At 34.8% G+C, this 23,814-nt stretch overlaps 1 protein-coding gene across 1 annotated transcript in view; it reads right to left on the bottom strand.

Annotated features, from left to right (window-relative positions):
* The window catches only part of LOC129943457 (SH3 domain-binding protein 5 homolog), a 119,087-nt gene extending 105,243 nt beyond the window's left edge, over positions 1-13,844 (bottom strand). The window contains exon 1 of the mRNA XM_056052923.1: positions 13,147-13,844. Within this exon, the coding sequence (XP_055908898.1) occupies positions 13,147-13,188 (42 nt within the window). The 5' untranslated portion in view covers positions 13,189-13,844. The remainder of the gene's footprint in view (positions 1-13,146) is intronic.
* Between the last annotated feature and the right edge of the window lie 9,970 nt (positions 13,845-23,814).

Here is a 23,814-nt window from a genome sequence, read left to right on the forward strand (position 1 = left end):
AAGAAGGTCCTTAATATAAAACTTAAAACTAACTTAAACTACCTATTCTACCTATAAACTCCTTAAAACTAGAACAACCACAGCAGCAAATCTAACTATCTAACATTTTTGTTTTTCATATTTTGTTGTTTTTTTTTTTTATTTTTTTTTTATTTTAATGTTTTTTTTTTTTATTTTTTTTTTTTTATTTTTTTTATTGATTTTTTTTTTTTTTTTAAATTTCTTTTTGTGCCACCATGCCTATTCTACTTAAAACTAAACCCTAAAACTATAAAACAAGTGTGTAAGCCGGCCAAGGCTTAGAACCCCATCCCGACTACCCAATATCAAGTGCCGATTGCCACCAAAACTGGTTCTCCTGCTTCGCCCTATCAGTTCGGTCCCGTTCGGACACAGCCCTACTGAACCGAAGGAGCTCCGCTCCGCCTTGTGCCATGACGTCCCGATTGTACGGGAGTCGCCTATCCACGGTTCTTCGTCTGACGTGGTAGATTAACGGAACTGCCAATCTATCCTGTATCAGACCGCATTTGTCTAAAAAGAGGAATGCCTCTGGTGGAATGAACCCGCTCAAGCGTGCACTCTCAAAATACTCGTCGTTCGGATAAAACGCCCCGAAAATTAAATTGTTGGTCGAAGACATAGCTCTTGCAATGTGACCTCGAACGAGTTTTATCACGAAATTGTCAATTCTGTTGATTCGAGCCCCGTTGTATAGGACCCCGTTGGAATAGTAATGTACATAAGAAGATTCGGCTGTTCGATATAAGCCGGTACAGCGTCGTAAACACTGCCGCTCGAACACCCGGAACTTCTCCATCTGGGAAGGGGCAACGTTGAACCACACAGGACAACCATACACGATCATTGGCCGTATGAGGGCCATGTAGCAAATTACCTTCACTCTAGGGTCAAGCCGACTGCTAAAAAACAGCCGTTTCGTCAGAGCGAAGGCTCCTCTGGCCCTGGTTAGAGCAGCATTTATATGTCTGTCGAAATATAAATACTGATCTAACCAGATACCGAGGTACTTCACTACACTTTTGCTCGCCAATGGCTGCCCGTGAAGATCAACGATGACCATCTTGCGCCAATTCTTACACGTATCCCTCGTGGCCCTAGCCAACGGAGTCCGGAACAGAATTGTCTCTGACTTCTGGACATTTATTTTCAGTTTCCAGTCGTCGCAATATCGCTGAATCTTGTCGAAATCACGCTGCAAGAGAATTCTAATAACCTCAACCTTTCGGGCCGTTCTGTACGCAATTAGATCGTCGGCGTACGCAATTGCCTTTGTAAGACTACCTATCAGATCGCTGGTGTAAATGCTGAAGAGAATCGGCGAATTCACCGCTCCCTGTTGAAGACCATTTTTAATTGATAATGTTGTGGTAGAAGTTACATTGCCACTTTTGACAACAAACTTTGTGCATTGTTGTTTTGATTTATTCCATTGGATATCAGAAACGAGTTTAGACGCAGCATGAATTGTGTCATGACCCGCCTTGAACCCGAACTGATTATCCGGAATTATTTTGTTGTCCGCAGCCCACTTAGTCAGAGCCCTATTAATGATCTTTTCGAAAACTTTGCTGATGCTCGGAAGAAGACTTATCGACCGAAGATTTGACGTGTTGGAGTTGTCCTTTCCCTTTTTCGGGAGAGGATGAACCACAGCGGTCTTCCAATGCACTGGATAATAAGCATTATTCAGTGCATTATTGAAGAGCGTGGTGTAAATGTCAATTGCTTCCATCGGTAAATGTCTTAGTACAACGTTGGATATACTGTCGACACCTGCTGACTTTTTATTTTTTATTGAATTAAAGATGAGCTGAAGCTCAACCTTCGTCACTAACAAGGGACTTGGTCCCGTTTGCTCGGCGATTATGGCATTTGCCAAGGAATCGTCATTGAACCGCATGAAACCGCGGTTCTCAGATCGCCATTGTGTCATATCATTTCGAAGGTAAAAGTGATTAAGTAGGGCTCTGTTTTCCAGGTCGTGGTTGGGGCGAATGCTAACATTCACCTTGTACACTTGCTGGAAAGCAGCTCCCACCGCCTCCACTTTTTCCTTCGGATCTTCAAATATATAAAAGTCATCGTCAAAGATGGCTTCTTCTGGATCTATTTGCACTGTCATGAGTACGTCCCTGTTTTCTTCGGTTCTTTGGAGTGTCAGGCTCGGAAGATCATTGTCGTTCTTTTTCCTGAATATCTTGTTGATTTTCGGGAACATACTAGGGTCACTCGAATTAACTGACCGGATCTTGCGGTCCCAGTACTTGTTAATTGATAGCCTGTAGTTCTCCTTAATCAACAGATTGACATTTTTTACTGACGACTTCAGTGTCCTAACCTCCAAGTCGTGTGGGTCTGTAAGTCGACTGTACAAGTTTTTAAGTCTTGTCAGTCTTGTCTTGTGCCTTCGCAGTGCATCAATAGTCGTGTTTCTGTAAGCGTCCATTTTGGCCCGTTCTTTGTACTTCGGTATTGTCCGTTCCATCGTTCGTTTTATTGTTTCGTCCATCTGTTGCAAGTGTTGGTCAATTTCTGTATTTGTCAGGTTTCTGCTAGGGCATTGGTGAAACGAGGCCAACGCATCTTTCTGTAATTGTAACAGTCAAACGCACCATCACGCCACGGGTACTACAACCTTATATTAAACAAAGGGATATTAGTATTGAAAAACCATCATGAATTTTATTGGAAAAAAACTACTTCATAAATTTAGATATCCTCAAAAAAACTCATGTTTTTCGAATTTTAAAAAGTAATATCCCAAGAATCTTATCTAATAGCGATTTTTAGTGAGATTTCCATTAAAATCTAAAGCTAAACTGTTAAATAAATGGTAACATCTGTTCTTTTGTTTGGCATTACTTTTAAAATCAAACGTAATCTATCAATATTTTGTCCATTGGAGAATTTTCAAAAACTTTACAAACCAGACAAATATTTCGGAGACTTGAAAAGACTGATAATCTAAATGTCATATTTAAAAAAAAAAACTCTCAATGAAACTTCTCTTTTGTTATGAATTCCAATTCCATTACGATATGACTAACAGAATCCCCTGCTGATCCCTATTGAAATCTCCATAATAAAACAAAGACAGTAGTAAAGTATGCCACACCTCTTAACCGGAAACAAAATAATAATTGACAATAACTAACTCGAAACGACATTCCAACAACAACAAACAACCACTTTGCATAAATTACAAAAAAAAGAAAAGAAAAACAATCTATTTCAATCTAAAAAGAAAAATAAAATTCCAGAATTATTCAAAGAGAGAAAAGGGAGATAAAAAAATGGTTACAGGAACCAGAAACGAACCTGTAACACTGATGTGGTGTGGAATGGTGTCTAATGTCTGATGGTGTAGTTACACCCATTTAATTAATGCCCAACACCCGCATCAAAGTGCTATCAGTGATTTTGTATCTTTATGCTTCCATTTACCTTCTTTTATTCCTCCCCCATTATTACAAACGCATACGCTACTGAACTAATAACTTTGTTGTTGTTTTTATTTTCTACTCTTATTTTAGAAGAATGAATGTTCACGTAATAAGCTTGAAGGCAGTTTAGAGAAAGAAATGTACGGAAACAATGCGGACGGACGGAACACTCCAATCCAATGTAGACAACATTTTTTTCTAATTTCAAATATGGCAACGTTTGAGTTTTCATCGTGTCACACTTCGTCACTTCTCTAGCTTCGTCGCCGTGGCCCCCGTTACCTACCTACCTAAAATGATTTTAAGTTTTGCTTTGTTGTTCTTGTTTTGCATTCCATAACGTGTCGTCAGCGTCGTTGTCGGCTTTGTCGTGTGGGCTTTCATCAAAAATCTTACTCATTAACCTAAAAAAAAAAACATACAAACCATAACAAAAGTAGTTTTTGAAAAGTTTTAGCAGCAAGAAGCTCGGAGGTAGTAAAATAATGGCCATAGTACATACACGAGTACTATACACTTTACACTTTACACGCATGAAACGTGTTTTAGTAAAGATTTTGAAAAACTATACTCCACTTGTGCGAGCGACTGAAGAAGTCACTTTTTGGGGTTAACAGTCTTGCTAATGCGACTTTTGCTGATGGTTTGAGATTGTTCTTTATGTAACTGGTAGTGCAATGCTAGCTACATTGCTTGCGTCTACTGTTATTGTTATTATTTTTGTATAGATTCACTTTCTGTGTCAGGGGAGCGGGTTGAGTTGTTGTCATATCAGCAGTTTTGTGTGTTAAGGTTGAAGAACTGAACTGGATATGGATATGGATACTAGCTATGCCGTCAATCGATAAAACCACCACTAACACCAATGGATATATAGCTGCCGCCGAAATTGAAGGAACATTTCCATGAGTGAGATTTTGACACGCTTCATCGTAACCTGCAGAAGGCTTACCATGGCGCATAATCGCCAAAGAATATGCAAATGCAAAAAGAAATATACGAAGAACAGGAATTCAATTTGAAGTTTTGAATTGAAATGTGAGAACCGTTCCACCCGTAGCTCATAAAATCAATGTTCAAAACTTAGAGGTGACAACAAAATATTTAAAGGCTACTTCTTTTCGGAGACCGCGTGTCCAATGTCGAAAAAATGATATATGATGACATGCCACCGAATGTTACCTATACCAATATTCCCAGCAGGATGACGACCTCAAGTTTACTGCAGGAAACTCTGATATCAAAGAAACAAAATGTATGTATTTGGGTGGTAGATGGCTGGTATTGCGTTTTAAGGTTTGTAGAACAGTTTTTGGTAACAAGTGACGCCCTCAATCGAAGGAGGTACTTAGCCGTTGCACGAACTATTTTATCATATGTATCGAACTTGTGGTGGCCTGCACTTAACTAAAAATTCAAAACCTATAAACTAAAGAAGGTTCAATGAATAGCTAATGTCGGCACTACAGCGGCCTTTGGATCCAGCCCAACAGTAGCCTTAAATGTTATTCTACACCTACGGGTAGGAGGTGTAGAATAACACAACAAATATTTAGTATCGTGCATCGCTCTAACAACTGAATCTCAATCTATCATACAGACTTCCCAATCAATGTAGTGTATTCCAGGCAGAAGTAATAGCGATTAAACAGGCACTATCCTGGCTCAAAGAAAACGTTACTCGTATATCTTGCAAGGATATATGAATCTTCTCAGACAGCCAAGCCGCTCTTAAATCTCCCGCGTCTGTCTCCACAAACTCTCAAATAGTCCACGATTGTCGATCATCTCTGAATGAGATGACGGAACAGTTTGATATTCACCTTATTTGGGTGCCGGGCCACAGAGACATTCCGGGAAATTGTAAAGCCGATGAGCTCGCCAAAAACGGAACACTTCTGCCTCATGTTAGAAACAAAAACATAACATAGGAACACCACTTGCTACATGCAAATATCTTCTCAAACAATGTGCTCTAGAATCAACAAATGCTAGATAGTCACAGAGTACCACCTGCCTAGCAAATAAGCAAATATGGCCAAGCATAGACTTGAAACGGTCAAAAGGCTTGATATAATTGAGCAGACAAAGTATAAGCTCTACAATTGGAGTAATAACAGGACACTGCCTCATAGGAAGACATGCTCTGAGGCTACACAAATGACATCTGTAGAAGCTGCATTGACGAGGAGGAAGAGGAAACAGTCCAACACCTTCTATGTACATGAACCGGAACTCTCCATTAGAAGGAATAACTTTCTCGGTAATCCCTTCTTCGATACTACCAGTGAACTGGCAACGATTGACACAAAATGTCTCTCTAACTTCATTAAAAGTACAAAATGGTTTGTTTAAGTTCATTACTCTCCCATAAGTAACCTCATTAGTGGTATCACCATGGACCCTTGAGGTCAACGTGAGTCAATGACATCTGGACAGCCACTCCAACCTAACCTAACCATCGCTCTAAGTTTGCAAGAATCAAACTGTTGGTTTACCAGACCACAAGGGCATGGCAACACTAATAATCTGATTCTAGCAGATATTTTTGCGACAGACACGAAGTACTGCATCCCTCAAAATAATCAAATCAAACTTAAACCGAAATAGAAAGACGGCTATCTGTATTGAAAGCCTTGCCGCTGTTATAGCTATTAATTCGACTACAGCGTTCTCTACACTACACTGGGCCAACAATGTCGATATGAACAATCCAGCCTTAACTTCAACCTCCGGTTAACTCTTTTGTGGGTTTCGGGTCATGTTGACTTTGTTGAAAATTAACGGGCTGATGAGTTGGCCCGCAAGGATCGGCCTTTTATAGATCACTTTCGGAAAAGATAAATATTCCTCTTGAAGCTACAAATTGCCAAGTTTTCTCAATTTTTCTGACAGAATTCAACAGGCGGTGGAAAAGTCTAATTAACTTTACTATATCTAGGAAGATTAAGCCTACCTATTACAAAAACCGTTCTATCGAGACGAACATGAAAGGGGAATTGAGCTTACCAGTTCTAGAATGTCAGCTTTCAGAAGGGCATTTCCCAACGATCTTGATTAACTTTCCAAAACAAAAAATTAAAGACCTGATTCTAGCGTTGCTAATTTGATCAACTCCTCCAGACAAAATTCAGTACCTAGTTGGCTCTATAAAAATTAACTTTCGTACCTATTATTTTGGCCAAAGCTGTATATACTACCAAGTACAATAGCAAATACAAATTTGTGCAAGTATTGGAATTTGTGATTGGTTTTGTTTTTCCTTCCTTTGGCGCCATCTAACTTCTCTCCTTATCGTCTTGGTCGAAGTTTCGTCGTGTCGTCGTCGTCTACATCGATTCATCTACCCTACAAACATCGCCGTTATTGTTGTCGACGTTAGTACGAAAAAAGGAAACTACTTCTACTCCTCTACTACACAGTTAGAAGCATGTCAAAATATAATTTAAAATGTAAAATGAAAACGCGTTTTGCGATATTGGAAGTCTTTTGCATCTGGTATTTGTAAAATAAAGCACACGCAAAATAGATACAAAGTGGAGGTATAATAATAGCGCTAATATATTGTACGTACGTTACGAAGGAATAACATGGATACAATATTGGATTGGTGTCACAGTACTGTTAGGTAATGAAAACAGAATTATTTATATGAACTTTCAAGTTAATCGGAATACAGTATTTTTAGATTGGAATACAACTACGTAAAAATATACTTTAAATTTGGAATAATCAAAGCAAAGTGATAAAAATGATAATATCATCGATTTAAAAAAAAAGTCCTAGTCATTAGGTACCTACGCAATTTCAGGTACTAAGATTTCCTATTATCTGATTAATTTCAACAGTTCTTGATTATTGATTTTTAAAAAGTTAAGGAATCACCATCAGTTCTTCGAAACTAGTTGGTCAAAACTTGTGTAAAAAGTAGCAGCCGATAACAACATAGAAAAAACCGCGTAGAACTACCCAACCCATGTCTAACAAACCTTGTGAAAGCTTTATGATTATCAAATGACTAGCATTTTTATAAGCTCGTACAAATTTTGTTTTTGTAAATTGGAGTTCTTTTTGTACCTTGCTCCTTTAAACTCAATGAATGGCAATATTTTTTAATTCACTAAGCCAATATTTCGGAGAAATTTGGAAGGAGAGAGGTTATTAATCGAAAGAGAGACATTTCCAAACATATTTGGGCTGGAGCCCCAATAACGTACTTGAGTCGTGTCGATAGAATTGAAAAGAGCTCTAAAAATGATAGGAGATCGTTCTTTCATCGAGACATTTGCTTTTGTTGAACACCGCCGCAATTGTTTTATCGTTATTTTTATAAACAATGGTCTAACCCAAAATAGCTAGTTGCATTCCTCCCCTTAAACAATTTAACCGTAATACCCGTACTGCTAGGAATGCCCATGAATTTACCCTTGATACAGAGATTCTTTCTTTAGCCGCACTACACGAATGTGGAATGCCTTACCTGACTTAATATTTCCCACTCATTACAATGTGCAGACATTCAAAACCAATGTGCCTCGGTTTTTCCTTATCCTCCTTTCCTAATTTCTCGCACTGTGTTTAATCATTATAATGGTATTCATAACCCCTTTAGTGCGCGCACAATATAAACAAAAACAAATTTGAAAAGAATTTTTGAATTAACAAGTGAGCAATGACCGGGCTGATGTCTGTCAAAATTCTTCAACTCCAGAAACTTAACTATTACTTTACTTGTACATCCTCATGGTCCTACCGGTACTCTTATATCAACGAGAGATGCATAAAGTTTATTCAATTTATGTCGAAGCAGATTTTATGACAAAAATTCAGCGGGTCTACCACGATATCTAGAAACTATATAACTAGAAAGTAAAATTTTATTTATTTTATGGTTTTTTAGACTTGCACTATTTGTATTAAATGATCATAAAGATAATTACTAATACAATGAAAAAGGAAGGCGCATTATTGATAAGAGAGCATGATGCTTAACCCTATCAAATGCTTTTGAAATATCAAGTTCCTGGACACCCTACGATGTGCCTTGCATGTAACTGGGAAATTAACTTGAATTTTGTCTACGCGGATAGAGTATTATTTATTTAAGGAAGAAATTCGATTTTTTTAGATTATATAGATTTCTATTGCTCGTCTTAAGTAATTTACATTGTTAACAAAAATGAAAAAAATCATGGCATTCTGTTGTCTGCCTAACTGACAAAACATAAATTGGAAACTTATTTTTATGAAATAAAATTTATAAATAAACGGATTAGGTTCATGATTTAAAAAGTTTTTTTTGTTTTTAAATACTTTACTATTGATATTAAATATTATCTCCAGAAACTCTCATTAACAATTCTCCTCTTATAATTTAGAGCCGGTTTGCAGTACATATACAGTTTTTTAACGTCGACTTCGTTCAACAATGATACAATTTCATTTTCAACCGGTTCCAAGAGAATTTTCTTTGAGAATTGGAAATTTACCTATGAACTGAAATACATCTTCTCTCACTTGTAGATTACATAAGGAGTATAATATTGGTAAATTCTTGCTATGTGGAATGAAGTTAAGAAGTACGAGTTCACCACGCAGCTTTACCATCATCGAAATCTCATCTATGCTGTATTCATCACGGAAATAGTTTTTCGCCTGCAAATTGTGATTAAGTTGACTGTGAATTGATCTGCCTTAAAAACAGTGTACTTACTGCTGTGTGCGATATTTTTGTTTGAGAAATACCTACTTCAAAATGCGCTGATGGCGGCTTTTGCACTTGTAAGCTTTTCTCTCAGATGCGGTTCCATATTTAATTTTTTTTTGTCAAAATGACTCCAAGATATTTGATCTCTTTGACAACCTCTATATTTTCACCATTGTAGTTCCGTTTTTCATTAAGGCAGTTTCTACCTCCTCCGTTCTTGAAAATCATGATCTTGGACTTTTCCATGTTTACTATTAGGTTCCATATTTTACAGTACTCAAAAATCCGGATTATCATTATCTGCAGTGATTCTGGAGACGACGCGAGAACCAAAATATCATCCGCAAACAAGAGTGCTTTAATTAATTCTCCCACGTTTTCGATGCCAGCAGGTAAGAAATCGACTAAGTCTTCGATAAATTAAGCGAATAGGCTTGGACTCATCGTACTACCTTGTCTACCGACTGATTCAGTTCTAAACTAATCCGACCTTTCTGTACCATTCCAAACTGCTGCATTAGTATCCATATACAGGCTTTGCAGGACTGGAAGAAATTAAGTGCTCTATTTTTATATGAACATCAACCTCATTTAGATAAGTCTTAAAACCAAAGAAATTTTTGGTAATGTTCTAGCGTTCCATTAATCAATAATTATTTTACAGAGCCCTAGTTAAAGAGCTGTCTAAGAAGAGAAGAAAGATGTTTTGAGACCTTTAAAATTGGGGGCAACATAACTTCAAAAATGTTTGCTGTCTCTAGTGGTTGTCTTGTAGTAGCTTATATCCCCTCATCTAACACTTTTTGCAATGGGAATAAGAAGAAATTAATTGATATGGTGACAACACAGTTCTCAAAGAACCAGGGCTTAGAACCGCACTGCTACTCCTGTCTGTCCGAGTAATGTCAGTAGTGGAGTTAAAGTTTTTTGAAACAAAAACACGTTAACATGTCACATGAATTGTTGAACCCAGACTTCTGGCATGGTAGTTCTACGCTACGCACAAACCATCATGTCACAGATGCTGCCATGAGAACCAAAACACATTTTTCGGCGGCTGAGCCTCCAGTGGTAATTCCAATGAGTACCAATGGTATTTGATTGTATTTAAAGTGAAGTGGCGCGATTATGCAACATGACTCTTTTACCTCTGAAGAGATTTTACACACTGTCATTATACATACAGTGGTGAACAAAAATTTAGCACACTTATTTGATGAAATAAAAAAAATTGGTTTTTAAATTTTTTGTTCCACTGAAAACTGCAAGTTTATTTTATTTATACACAATATGGTGACACATACATATGTCTTTACCGAAAAGAACATTGTAAAAGTTATACTTGTAATAAAGGAATTGAAAAAAATGTTAAAACAACTTCTGTTACCTGGACATTTGTTTAGCACAATTTTAGATTTAGATGGAGAACTTTAAATGTATACGACTTATTATTATGAAGGATTGATAGGGAATTCTTTGTTGTTCTAGGTAAACTTTCAAGCAAAGCCACAAATCGTTGTCTTGCCCTGCATACCATGCATCTTGAATGAACTGCTATAATTCTTACAAATTGTTCGGCTTTCTTTTTTCAATTTGATGTTCCACATCGTTACACAAATTTTCGATCGGGCTAAAATTGGGTGACCACTTTAGAACGTTAATTTTATTGACTTCTAAGCAATTCTTCACAAGTTGTGATGTGTGCTTAGGGTCACTGTCTTGCATAAATTTTCATAGAAGTGGTAAATTTACTTCCAAAATGGAATCATATGGTGTACCAGGATACTTTTATACACATATTGGTCCATTTTCGGGTAAATTTTTACTATAAGACCAACACCGTGCCCAGAGAATAACATTCCCGCCACCATGTTTGACCGTTTTAACAGTATATCGAGAATTGTGTTGCATATTCTGTTGTCGCCATACATAGTTTTTGGAATCTGAACCAAACCAATAGAATTTGAAATCGTTACTCCAAAGAACCTTTTGCCAAAAACTGAGTGGTTTGTTCAAATTTGTTTTTGCAAACTCTAATCTGGCTTTTAAATTTGGTTTTTGAAACGAATGGCTTTCGCTTGGCAACGTAACCACTTACATTTTTTTCATTTGATCGGCGTCTAACCGTCCTTGATAATATGCTTATGTGTATAGGAAAAATTATGTCTTCCTAACCGTCCTTGATAATATGTTGACATCATAATTTTCTTTCTGTTCGTCGCAGATGGCACTAGAGCTCTGAAACGGATCCTTTGCTGACAAACGATAAATTACTTTGTCTTCTTTTGGTGCGGTCTTCTTTACTGCTCGATATTTTGAATGGTTCCAATTTCTTCGAAGTGCACTTCTGGAGCACTTCAACAACATGAATATGTCAGAAACTGTCCTTCCCTTGTCTTTTATCTGCACAATTATTTTTTGTTTATCTTCTGAGCACCGTTGTCCTTTTGCCATGACTATTTAAGTACATTTTGATTTATTTAATAAGTTGATATTAACAAATACCGGACTATCTCAAAAATGCACTTTTATTCAACTAAATGGGTTAAAAATGTATTAGGGACTAAAATGCGCTAAATTTATGTCAAACTAAAAATAGTTTGAATTACAAGCTTATGCAGTTTTCACAAGCCGCAAACAAATTTATTTAGTTAGAGTAACAGTTTCTAGTTTTTAATATGGTTGTCAATTACTACATTACATTTGTGTCCACAACTGTACCTACATAATATCGTTCTCAAAAAATTCAACAAGAATTTCGACTCTCTCAATCGGCATTTAAGGTGCAGTTACCTAACACAGAGTTTAAGGTAAGAACCTCGCAGAAAATAACACACCTTTGTCTGTAAAATTACCTTTTTTTGGTCTTCATTTAATTGGGGAAAAAGGTAAGGTTGAAATTTGGTGTTATTTAGTAAAGTGCAGCAATTTACTTTTAATTTGAGTTTTTTTAAACAAAACAAAGGTGTGGAGTTTGTAAGCGAAAGAAATAACTTATGATAAATCATCAAGATACGTGACTAGGTTCCCACATACATATATACACTCTTAGTAACCTATAGCTGCTATCTATCTCGACAAGCCAAGCACAGCTTTAAACAAACTTAAATATTTATGACTTATGACGAATAAATTGAATGCATCATTTTTGCTTTAGCCCCACGAAGCGTAGAGATAGACAATTTCTTTGTTGAATAATATTTGCAATAAGATACCTACTTTAATATTGAATGATGACAAATAACCTACACAAACCTATCACGAGAATATTTACTGAAATTATTCATAAAGACCTTCAGAAAACAACTTAAAACCTAAAAATAACCATAATATTAAATTGATCTTAGTTTTAAGTAAAAAAAAAGAGTTTCGTTTCAATCTCAAGCGAGTAATCTTCAAAAACCGAATAAAAACAAAATTGAATAATAAATTTCAGATATGACCATAGTTGCGCATCACGCCACACTATGGTATTACACGTTTTTCCTATATCCTATAACTCTATCTAGATAGCAAAGCTTGGAACAACAACTACCTAACTACTTGGCGCTATTGAATTAAAAATAACAAGACTCTCTCTCTCCATGGGACAACAACACTGCCGTGTGGTGAAGAATACGAAAATAAATACAAAAATAAAGCCCCTCAAGGATACATTTTCATTGCAAACAAAATTAAAAATAGAAAATGCACAAATGAAACCATGATGTCCCTTTAGTTGACCGAAGCTTCCTTCCTCTGGTTTTCTGCTTGTTGTTGTTTTTATCAACCTGTGCGCTGCGCATTTTATTCCAAAATTCAGGGACCACTGTGGTGCAGGTGGTGAAGGAACCAGAAAGCCTGAAGAAATCAAATCAACCACACAATTCTACTTCTCCATTGAAGGCAGTGGGACAACTTGTTTGCCAAAATATACACAAATAAGAAACAAAACCTGTCTATACTTCGTTTTTGCTTGAAATTTGGAATTACCTGAATTTGCGGGTCAAGCTCGCCTTCGTCTTCCTTGGACATGATTGGGGTTTGGGTTGCGCTGCTGCTGGGTTATGTGAAGTTATTCTGTAGGGTTAATCCTTTGATGTTGGTTTGTTGCTCCTGTCCTAGGATTCCAAGAAATTAATTGTGCTTCTATCTTTTTATTCTTGAACTTTTTAGCAAAACATTATTCTCCTTTGTAGCACATGAACACTTTATTTTATTTATTTTTGTAACAAATTAAGAATCAAGGGACAAGCACAAGGGCAGGCTAAATATATGGAGATGGATGGAATAAGAAAAAGAAAGAAATCAAAACAAAAACTTTACGCACTACAATGAAGTGATGGGTGAGACTGAGTGTGTTGTCGTCACGCGATTGACTTTTCACTTTTTTTTTGTTATTTATATAATTTTATATTGAGAAGAGACTCGATTTCAAGTTTAATTTATTATTCATTTCATCATTAACACTCCTCTACACGACAGATAACAATTATTTATGTGGATAATTTTTAATTAAAGCCACAAAAACATACACAAAACTCCACACAACACTTTGAAAAATTTAAAACACAAATGACAGATCAACATCAAATACAAGTTGGATGGGAAAATTTTGTAGTGGGCCTCGCGCTGACAGCAACGGCTACGACGGCTACGGCAACGACAAAACTCAACGAAGTCTAGCGAACGAATGAAGTAGCAAAAGCGAACGAGGAATTGTTTGACGCGTTTGACGGAAAATAAAATAGTTTAGAAAAAGGGAGAAATGCGTTTTTTTTCTTTTTTCTTCTCATAGCTTTGGAAACAGGTTGAGAAACATTTAGAAATTAAAATCTGATGCAGCGGGTGTTTTTGTTGTTTGCGTCTTTACTATTGAGGGCTGTGTTGTACGCGGATTTAACGAAGGTTGGTACTTTCCAACATTATGGTTATATTACACTTTTTTTAAAGTTTCTTTTTTGTTTTTAAATGGGTTGTTAGATAAACTGTTGTTGGTTTGATTAATCACCCTGTTAAGGTTTTAGAAATCACGAAGAAAAGGTGTTATTATATCTTATTTCGAATGTTAACAACAACAACATTGTGGAGGCTGTAAAATAGGATTTTTGGGGATTTTTTCCCAATAATGATCCATTACAGAAAATTGATTTTATTATACCAATAAATGACCACTCATAATAATTTGTTTTGCATAACTTTCCATTAAGGCAGCTCGAATCTTGACGGCTCACCTTCCATTACCGCAGCACGAATTTTGACTCGCGATTTTGTTATTTGTTAGATATGTGCAAATAAATTATAACTGTAGCAATTTCAGAGCGAGGAAACTTTTATTTCTATTTTAAATTCATTTTCAAAGTTCACCTTTTTACATACAAACCACGCAAAAAAGGTTAATTTTGACATTTCTTCCCTGTTTTTTGGTCAGCGCTGCCATACTCGATTTTTTTTTAGTTGAAGATTTCTTTGGTTTTAGTGCTCAAATGCAAAAAGTACTTTGCATTTACCCAAACTCGCACTCACCCCAAATTCTGTAGTGACTCCAAGCAGGGGGGTAGCATGCTGCCCCCTTAAAAAAGTAAGGTTATGCCCGAAAAAGAAAAAATCAATTTTCTTAAAACTTAATGGCTGAACCACAAAGACGCTTCAGCTTCGGCTTCACCTGACGTTTACGAGTTCAGATTTGGAATTCAATGCATGCTATCACAATGGAGCTTCGACTTCACGTTTCGTTTGACAATCGTAAGGAAAAGAACGTAATGTGACTCCAAACGGAAGCTCTAGTTCAATTATCTGAACATTTGCTTTGCCTGAGAGTTCAAAAGCTGCAAAAAATGTCAACAAAAACTAAATATTCGCTATTTGGAGGGATGAAATAATAGAAATGTCATTCAATGCAACCTCGAAGCAGGCCCAATATAACGCAGATGAAGCCGAAGCAGAAGCGTGTTTGTGATTCAGCCATAAAGCATCTTGCACATGAGCTACGAACTGCGAACCGTGGATGTTCGCATATTTTGACTTTTCTTTCACATGAGCTTTATTTTTATTAGCAGACAGCGTCGAATTTTTAATTTATAATTACCCTTTATAACAAACAAAACAAGACTGGTATAATTTTGAGGTTAAGTTGAGCGCCAAGAATTTATTCATTGCAGTGGGGATGGTATGTTGAACGCCAATAGAGTTTGACAGTTCGTAGCAACCACGCTGCAATTCGTTTCTACCTAATTGTGTTTACAAAATTGGCTTGTTTTAGAAAACAAATTGCAAATTGTATTATCTTAACATAAGTTTCAATGGGGTTCTTATAATTTAAATGTGTTTTTGTTTGAATTTGACTTTTTGAAATGTTGTTTGTTTGTTCATTCGTTGTTTGCTTTCATGTGCAAGGGCCTTAAAGGTGATTCCTCGCCTTAGTACTTAAAACATGTTCTAGACCTAATATAAAAAAATCAAAAGTAAATTCGTGTTGCGGTAATGGAAAGTCGACCATTTTTTTGAAGCGATTTATTTCAAAATGGTACTATGCAGCCGCCTTTTTGCTATGACGTCTCCTTTTATAAATGTCCACGGCTGAACTCCTAACTAATTTAATTTTTTTAATCATAATGACCCAATGATTTTTTGATTAAATAAAGTTTGTTTTTTAGGCGTGTGGTTTTAAAAAAAGCAATATAATGCTTTTGAAATAATTTAATGGCCAAGAATTTGACTATAATATAATAAAGACAGAAAGTGATAAGGCAGGTCTGGAGGCCTAATTGTTGACCACTTTTACTTGGCAATCAAGACCGTATGTCAAAAATAAAACCTTTAATATTCTTTTCCAAAGCTTCAATCATCTCGGGCTTATCTGCGTAGACTAGCGATTTCACATAACCCTACAAAAAATGGTCGAGCGGTGTTAAATAGCACGTTTTTGGAGACTGCTCCACCGGCCTCTGATGGATAATAATCCGCTTATCAAAAGTTTACTTTATTATTAAGAACTTGATTGTTTCATTGGCTGTATGGCATGTAGCAGCATCTTGTTGGAACCAAAGTCATCAACATCTTCCAATTCAGTCACGATAGCGTTGCGTTTCCCATTGATTGTAAAATTATTGAATATGGAAGTTTTTTGAGGATGTACCGGCACGGAGCTTCAACAATGGATTGTGGATTATAATCACTCTAAATACCACACTTTTGCTTCTACCGTGTCCATTCAATCAAAAATGAGATTGAATAGCATTTTCTTGTGAAAGTCAGGATCGGTGGCCATCTCGATTTAGGCCCATTCACCGAACATACTCGATGACAGCTGATAAGGGTATCAGCTGTTCAGAAAAATGAATTTCGGTCCGGAAAATAGAAAAATACATTTTTAGAGAAAAATAAATGTGCAACTAAACTTTTTTTCACAAACAAAATTCTTTGTATGATTTCCGACCGATCAGTACATAATTTTCATTTCTAATCAAAGGGAAACACATTCAAATATCGATTCAAAAATATTTCCGGACCGATTTGAATGATAGCTATAACTGGCGCCTTACATGTTTTTTTTTTTGTGAAAAACTTCTAAACTTAAAAATTTGCATTCAAGATCGTAAGATAATTGTTAATAACAAACGAACTAAGCAATTTAAAACAAAATCCTAAGTAGGTACGTCCAAAAAAAATTCAAAGTTTGTCTGAATTATAAGTCCAAACAACATCGTGCAATGTTGAAATAAACGCGTTTAAAATTTTTTGTATTAGAAAATCAAGAATAAGTTTGAAATACCTTTAATACTTCAATTCAAAAACCAAGTAATATACTTTTTAAAATTGTTTTTTTTTTCGAAAATTCTTAGAATGGCTGAAGGGGTTATTATTTATATATATACATTCTAAGTTTAATTTATTTCATTTTCATAGTATTTAAATTCATAAATGTAAAAAAGGAACAACATTTGCGGACATTAAAATAGATACAAAGATTTAACAATTTAAATTAAATGCAAAGCTATTCTGGAATTCAAAATTATTTTAAAATCTGGTAGCCTGGCATGGTTTAGCTTTAATTACAGTGTGACATCTGTTGGACATTGAGCAGGTTCAGACGACATAAGGGACTTCAAAGTAAGGCAAGTTTCTAGAATCTGATTGTCCAGCTGCCAAAAAAATACCTTGCAATTAAGGCAACTTTCATGGAAAGCTGACTGGAAAGTTAGTCAAGATCAATCTCCCTAAATATTAAGTCAAGTATACTTCTATGAAAATGACAGTTGATCGTGTTCTTTCATTCAATTGAAAGCTGAACTTTACTACTCTACGATTTATCTATTTTCTGCAAAACTTAATTTTAGGCTTTCAGTAAAAGGGTTCATTGTCAATTTGGAAAAGAAATAACTAATATTTCTTTACAATACAAAATACAAATCGTTGTGAACTTTTACCTTGCCTGGGGAGTGTTTTGTAGACAATAATTTTGTTGGTACTTTTTGTAATGTAAACTTAAAGTGGAGGTTTGCGAAGTAAAGTTCTGAATTTGACATTCATGGCACTTGAAAAACGAACTAGTTGTCTTGGTGAAAATTTACGTTCAAAGAATGAAGATGACAGCAAATGAAGTCTCTTATGTTGCCTGAACCTGCCCATTGAGTCAAATAATCGGTGGCATCTGTCAATTGAAATATTGTTACACTTCTGTTGAACCATCCACCACAGTTCGGCTTGATTTGTCGTTTTACCGCGCATTTTAAATCTCTCCCAAAATGTTCTATGGGATTTAAGTCAGGCAATTAGGATGGCCACTCTAATACGCTGAATTTTTGGTCCTTAAAATACTTTTGAACAGATTTTGATGTATACTAAGGGTCGTTATTCTGCTGTAGAAAACATTTGAGAGGCAGGTTGTCGTCCGCATAAGGCAGCATCGTCTCCTTCATAATATTCACCTTCATATTTTGATCCATTTTACCTCAATCAAATGTATTGGTACAACGCCATACCAAGCCAAATAACCCCAAAGTATGGTACTGCCGCATAATTTTTGACCGTTTTCTGGATGTATTTGGGATTTAGTTCTTTCAAAGGAATCATACTAACGGTTTGTCTACCATCACATCGGAAAAATGTATCTTTGTTTCGTCCAACAAAAAAACATTCGTCCACTTTTTGTTATATTTTGTTTTCCGTAGAAAGACCACCATTCTTGCGATCCTTCTTAGCAAGTTAGCTTAAACAAGTCTTCTACGAACAGTTCTGGAAGTTATTGGAAGCTATAGTTTGTTTTTTATTTCCCTTGAAGACTTGTAAGGAAATTCTCTTTTGGTTGTTTTGCTTGGTTTTCCCAGCTGTTTTTTGGCTCTCAGCGGTCAAATTGCCTGTGCAATCAACTTAAGGGATCTGCTCATTATACTGTGACTTTCCCTCACAACGTAGAACTAAAATGACAGCTTTCTCTTCTAGGGAACAAATCTTGCCACGACCCATGTTTTCCTTAGAATTAATTGTAATATTTTTCAAACAGTGAATTAATTGTGTTATAAAAGTAAAAAAAATATTAAAAACTAACATTTTTGATACTAGTTAAATATTAAGCTCTGTGTTCCAATGCGTTTCTATTTAAATGTCCACCAAAAACACAGTCTTACCTAAGGAACGGTCCATCTCCAAACAATCAACAAGCTAAATTGAAAAAAAAATGAAACCCATGTTATTTTGCATAAGAAAGTCAAACTTATTTTTGATAAAGGTTAAAACTACTTCGAATGCATGCTGTTGTTTTTATTTGGTTTTACTTTTAGCGACTTTCTCTATGTCTATTTTAATGTCCAAATCTGTATAGAACTTATCTTTTTCTAGAAAAGTCTAAAGGCATTAAATTAAAACACAAGACCTCATTAGCCAGTTGTTAGCACCTCTTTGAGAAACAGCACGAATTGAAAATCTTTTTTAGGTGTAGATTTAACAAAAATACGGTTTTATTTTTAAGGTCATAGATTTTTGATAAATCACAACAAATTCAATGAAATAACACTTGGATTTAGATCAAGAATTTCAAAGCAATTAATTATGTTTGAAAATAATTTCTGGCAAATTGACTTTAAGAATAGGCTTTTAGAATGCTATCCTGTTGGCCAAATTTTGCAATAGTTTTTTGGCATATCCGGTTCTATTTTTTAATAGGGTACCGAATATTGGCTCAAAATTCTTTTTTTTTTATCAGAATAGATCTAGACCGAAGATCTGACATACCCACACAAAAAACAGTCTAAAGGCGTCAAAAGCACGAACAAGGTGTTCAATTCACGGGTACATCTCTTTCGGTGATTTGGTCACCAAACTTTAAGGTGACCAAAGTGACGGGTTCACATCCTGGTTTTGGCACCATTTCTCTTTTATATGATTTGTAATCATTTGTCTCTAGTGTTCGCTATTCTCGGTACTGGGGAGTCATTCCGTAATTTCCGAAACGATATTCGTCCAAACGATTATCATTAACGATATCGTCAATAAATTTGCTTCACGTAACTTAATCGCTGTCGTCTCGTCAATCGTTTTCGGTATAAGATCGTTCAGTATGACTGAAATGTCAAAATGAACTCAATGAAAGATAATGCTTGTTCGATAACTTGAAAATGTTTTTTGGTTTTTCTCTATGAGAAATTTTAAAAACTTGTAAAAAATGCCATGTTACCAAACATACTACTTACTTTGTGATGTTTATTGTTACTGTTACTTTTAGTGTTTTTATTTGCGGCCGATGATAAAATTCTAGTTTCAAAATGTAAGTTTTTTTGGTTGATATGTCTTTAAGTTTATAAATCTAAATATATAATTTTGTAAATACATAGGTCAGTAACATGAAATCAGCTCCAAATGTGTATCAAATTTATGGATGAGCAGCCTACCATAGCCAATGGGTATAAACCTAATTCTTTACAAGGGAACGCGGACCTTAGTAAGTTGTGGGCCGAATGGCCCACCTATTAAAAACATTGCTAATTGGAGGAAGGTAAATGTAATTGCGATTGTGTAAATTTCTTATTTAATAAATATTTTACTTACACACATAGGTGTGGACTGACTACAAATATCGAGCTGAGAAAAAACTGAGCCAAAATTTGTTGTGCATGCAAAAAACTGGAGGTGGGCCATTCGAAGAAGTAAAAATTACGGAGGATGAGGAAAAAATAATTGAGCTGACATATTCGGAAGGCAGTACCGGATACTGAAGGGCCCTTCTTTTGGAGCTCCAAGCCAAAAACCATCCACAGCCGCAACAACTCTATCAGTTGCATTGGCGTTAGGAGCAGCAGCACCATCGACAGCCCTTATCTTCCTCGGATTCAAAAATACATATTATACATATTATTCTTCCTATGAAATATAGAAATTCAACCCCGTTTGTACAAATGAGTTACTAAATACTCAAATAGAAAATGATTTAATTTTTCAGAATAAATTAGTGAACATTTTGAGAGAGCGAAATGAACAGGATGCAGTGTTCCAAGCCAGAGTCATTTGACAACTCGAAAGACGAATTAATATTCTAACTCAGTTTTTGAATTTTTAAAAAAGAATATTTTTATTTTTGAGTATAATAAAGCTTGAGAACTATATGTTCTTGCTTTTAGTGCCGTATTATAACTGAACTTAAAATATATCTTTCATGACCGATCTGATGGATACAGTCATGATTTCTTATTAATATAATGTGATCGATAGCCAATCACATTCAATGTCACTTTCGAGATGACGATATATTGCTTACCATGCAGTTCCCATGGATTTATAATAAAAAGATTTAAAGTTCTTCCGATAGGATGTTTATGTCTATCGGGAACTGAATTGAAATAGTAATTTGATACTTTGAATTGTATCGTTTATGCTTAAGGCTTACTGTGATGATTAATCATCAAATGAGGATCTTAACTCCCCCCTTACTTTGACAGTGATCGTCCCGATCGCTCTTCAATTTTAATGTTGGTTTCTTGTAAACATTTTTTCATTATCATCTCGAAAGCTATTTTGTTTTTATTTTGTTTGTTTATCTTATAGATTTTTAATAGTTTCAATACTATCATAATGCTTATGAATAATGAAATATTTATTGTGATACCCCATAACATTGGGTGTTTTTTAATATCTTCAATATATGGTTTGACAAGATCTATATTAGAGAACTTTAGTTGTTCGTTATTTGATTCTAAGTATTTTATGATATTAATTTCTATTGGTACATTTTGTTTGATATGCTTTACAATCTTTGTTTTTTTATTTTCATATTGTATAGAATTTATGGTGACATTGTTTTTAAAATTAATGAGATATGTACCCTTGTATACTTTTTTATTTATTGTGGTTTCTCCACTTACAAAAATTATGCCATCTTTAATTATTTTTACATCCGGGTTATTCTCTTTTATTTTGTGGCAGTTTGCTTTATTATTATTTAATAATTCCGTTAAACAGTTTGTTTCATTATTAACTCTACAATATATGTTATTTAATTCTATCTTACAATTTGCCATTTTATACTTCTTATCGCATAACACAACTTGATTTGGTATTTGTAGTTTTCCATCGCCTACATTAATGCTTTCCACAATAAACTTTTTATTTATTTCTTTAACTAAAGGATATTCTATGTAAATCAATATTATTTCTCTCTGTTGTAAAATTTTAAAATCTGATGCATCTAAAACATCTGTTATTGAGATTGGCATTGTTTCTGTTCGTAAAATTTTATCGAGATCTTCTATATTCAAAATTACTGTATTTAAAATGTCATTTTTACTTAGATTAATTGTATTAATAATTTCCCTTAAATCTTCAATTATTAATCTTAAAATGAGTGCATCCTCTTTGTCAATACTGTTGTCCTCACTAGATAGTTTTTGTATTGCGTTAAATATTTGTGAGTTTGTTTGGTATTGTTTGTTGTTTGAATCTATGAGCTCTTGTAATTTTGTTTCAATTTTTATTTTATCGTCATGGTCTGGACTTCCTGATATCCATTTCCATAATGTTCCGAGTTCATTTATTCCACGTCTAACTCTATCTCTGATTATTAGTTGGTTAAGCAATTTATTTGCTGTCTCAAAATTTGTTAAGGATTCTTTTGTTAGTCTTATGCCCTTTCCTTTAATTTCTTCTAATATTCCCTTGTAGTATGTTAAATTTATAACGTGATAAATTTCACCTCTGTTGTCGTATAATGCAGCAGGTCCGTCCTCTATAAGTATGTATTCCTCTAAACTATAACTTACGATCTGCACTTGAGCAGACGTTGTGGCTAGTAATGCCAATAGTGCCATGATAATATTCATAGTTATATCTGAAATTTTTAAATATGTTATACATATATATGTGTTCATGAATATTTTTTTTTTACTTCTTTATATTATCTTTGTGTATAATTCTGTCTTTATTATCAACCACAATTCTTCCCCTATCTTCCTTTACAATTCTCTTTTTATAAAGAGGCTTGACTTTACCTTGTCTACGTGTAGACTTTTCATGGATCTTTTGTCCAGGCCTAAACTCTATTTCTGTTCTATTTTTGTTAAAATAGGAAAGAGTTTTCTCTTGTTTATCTTTAAGTACGTCAGTTAAATTTTTAAATTTTTCAAAGTTGTGAAATATCTCTATAGGTTGATTGTTCGTAACAGAATGTATAGATTCATTATATTTCTTTACAACAAATGGCATTATGTCTTTGGTTTCTGCCAGAATTTCAGTTTTTGTTATTCTTATCAATTCTGTAAGAGTACTATGCACTCTTTCAATCATACCGTTCGTCGTACTGTGATTAGGAGCTACCTTTTCATGTTTGATACCTAAACGTTGTAATTCCATTTCTGTTGAAGGTGTACAAAACGTTTTTTCATTATCTGTCACCAATACCTCGACTCTTCCAAATGTTGGTAAAGTTTCGATCAGTTTAATTTTTGCATCAATTTTACTATCTATATGTCTCACTATAAGAAATTTTGAAAACGAGTCTATCATAGTTAAGAATTGATCGTTATCTGCATAATAAATGTCAGCATGTATTCGCTCCCCCCCTTTCTTCGGAATTGGAGCCTCTCCAATCTTATACTTAATTGGATGTCTATCATACTTATTTTCTTTACATACTGTGCAATTTTTTGCATAATCTATTAATTGTTTATAACATTCTGGCCAGTAAAATTTGCTTGAAATTTGCTTAAAATTTTCCCTAGAATCACGGTGTGCTCTATCGTGTTCTTGTTTAATGATTGAAATTTGGATATCTTTATCTGTAATGTCTTCTACTAAATTGGCAATGTAAGAAAATTGTGCTGTTGGGTATTCATATAGTAATTTGTCTTTTATTTTAAACAATAATTCTTCCGTTGAATGTATTGCATTAAATCCATTCTTAATTACTTCTTTTAATTTATTAAAAATACCGTCATCTTTATAAATAACAGCGTGTCGCCAATAACCTGTATGTACTTGTTTACTTATAATATTATTACTATTACCTGTTTGAAATATTAGCTGATTTTTAAATCTGTTGACGTTACCCCCTAGTCTTTTTATATCTTCAACTGGACTACTTTGAGTACTATGTACTGTATTTAAATCCGGCTCCATCATGTTTAATTCCTGTCTGCTTAAGGCATCAGCTACCACATTTTCCTTTCCCGGCTT

The sequence above is a fragment of the Eupeodes corollae genome, chromosome 1 (genome assembly GCF_945859685.1).
Source record: "Eupeodes corollae chromosome 1, idEupCoro1.1, whole genome shotgun sequence".
NCBI classification, from domain to species: domain Eukaryota; kingdom Metazoa; phylum Arthropoda; class Insecta; order Diptera; family Syrphidae; genus Eupeodes; species Eupeodes corollae.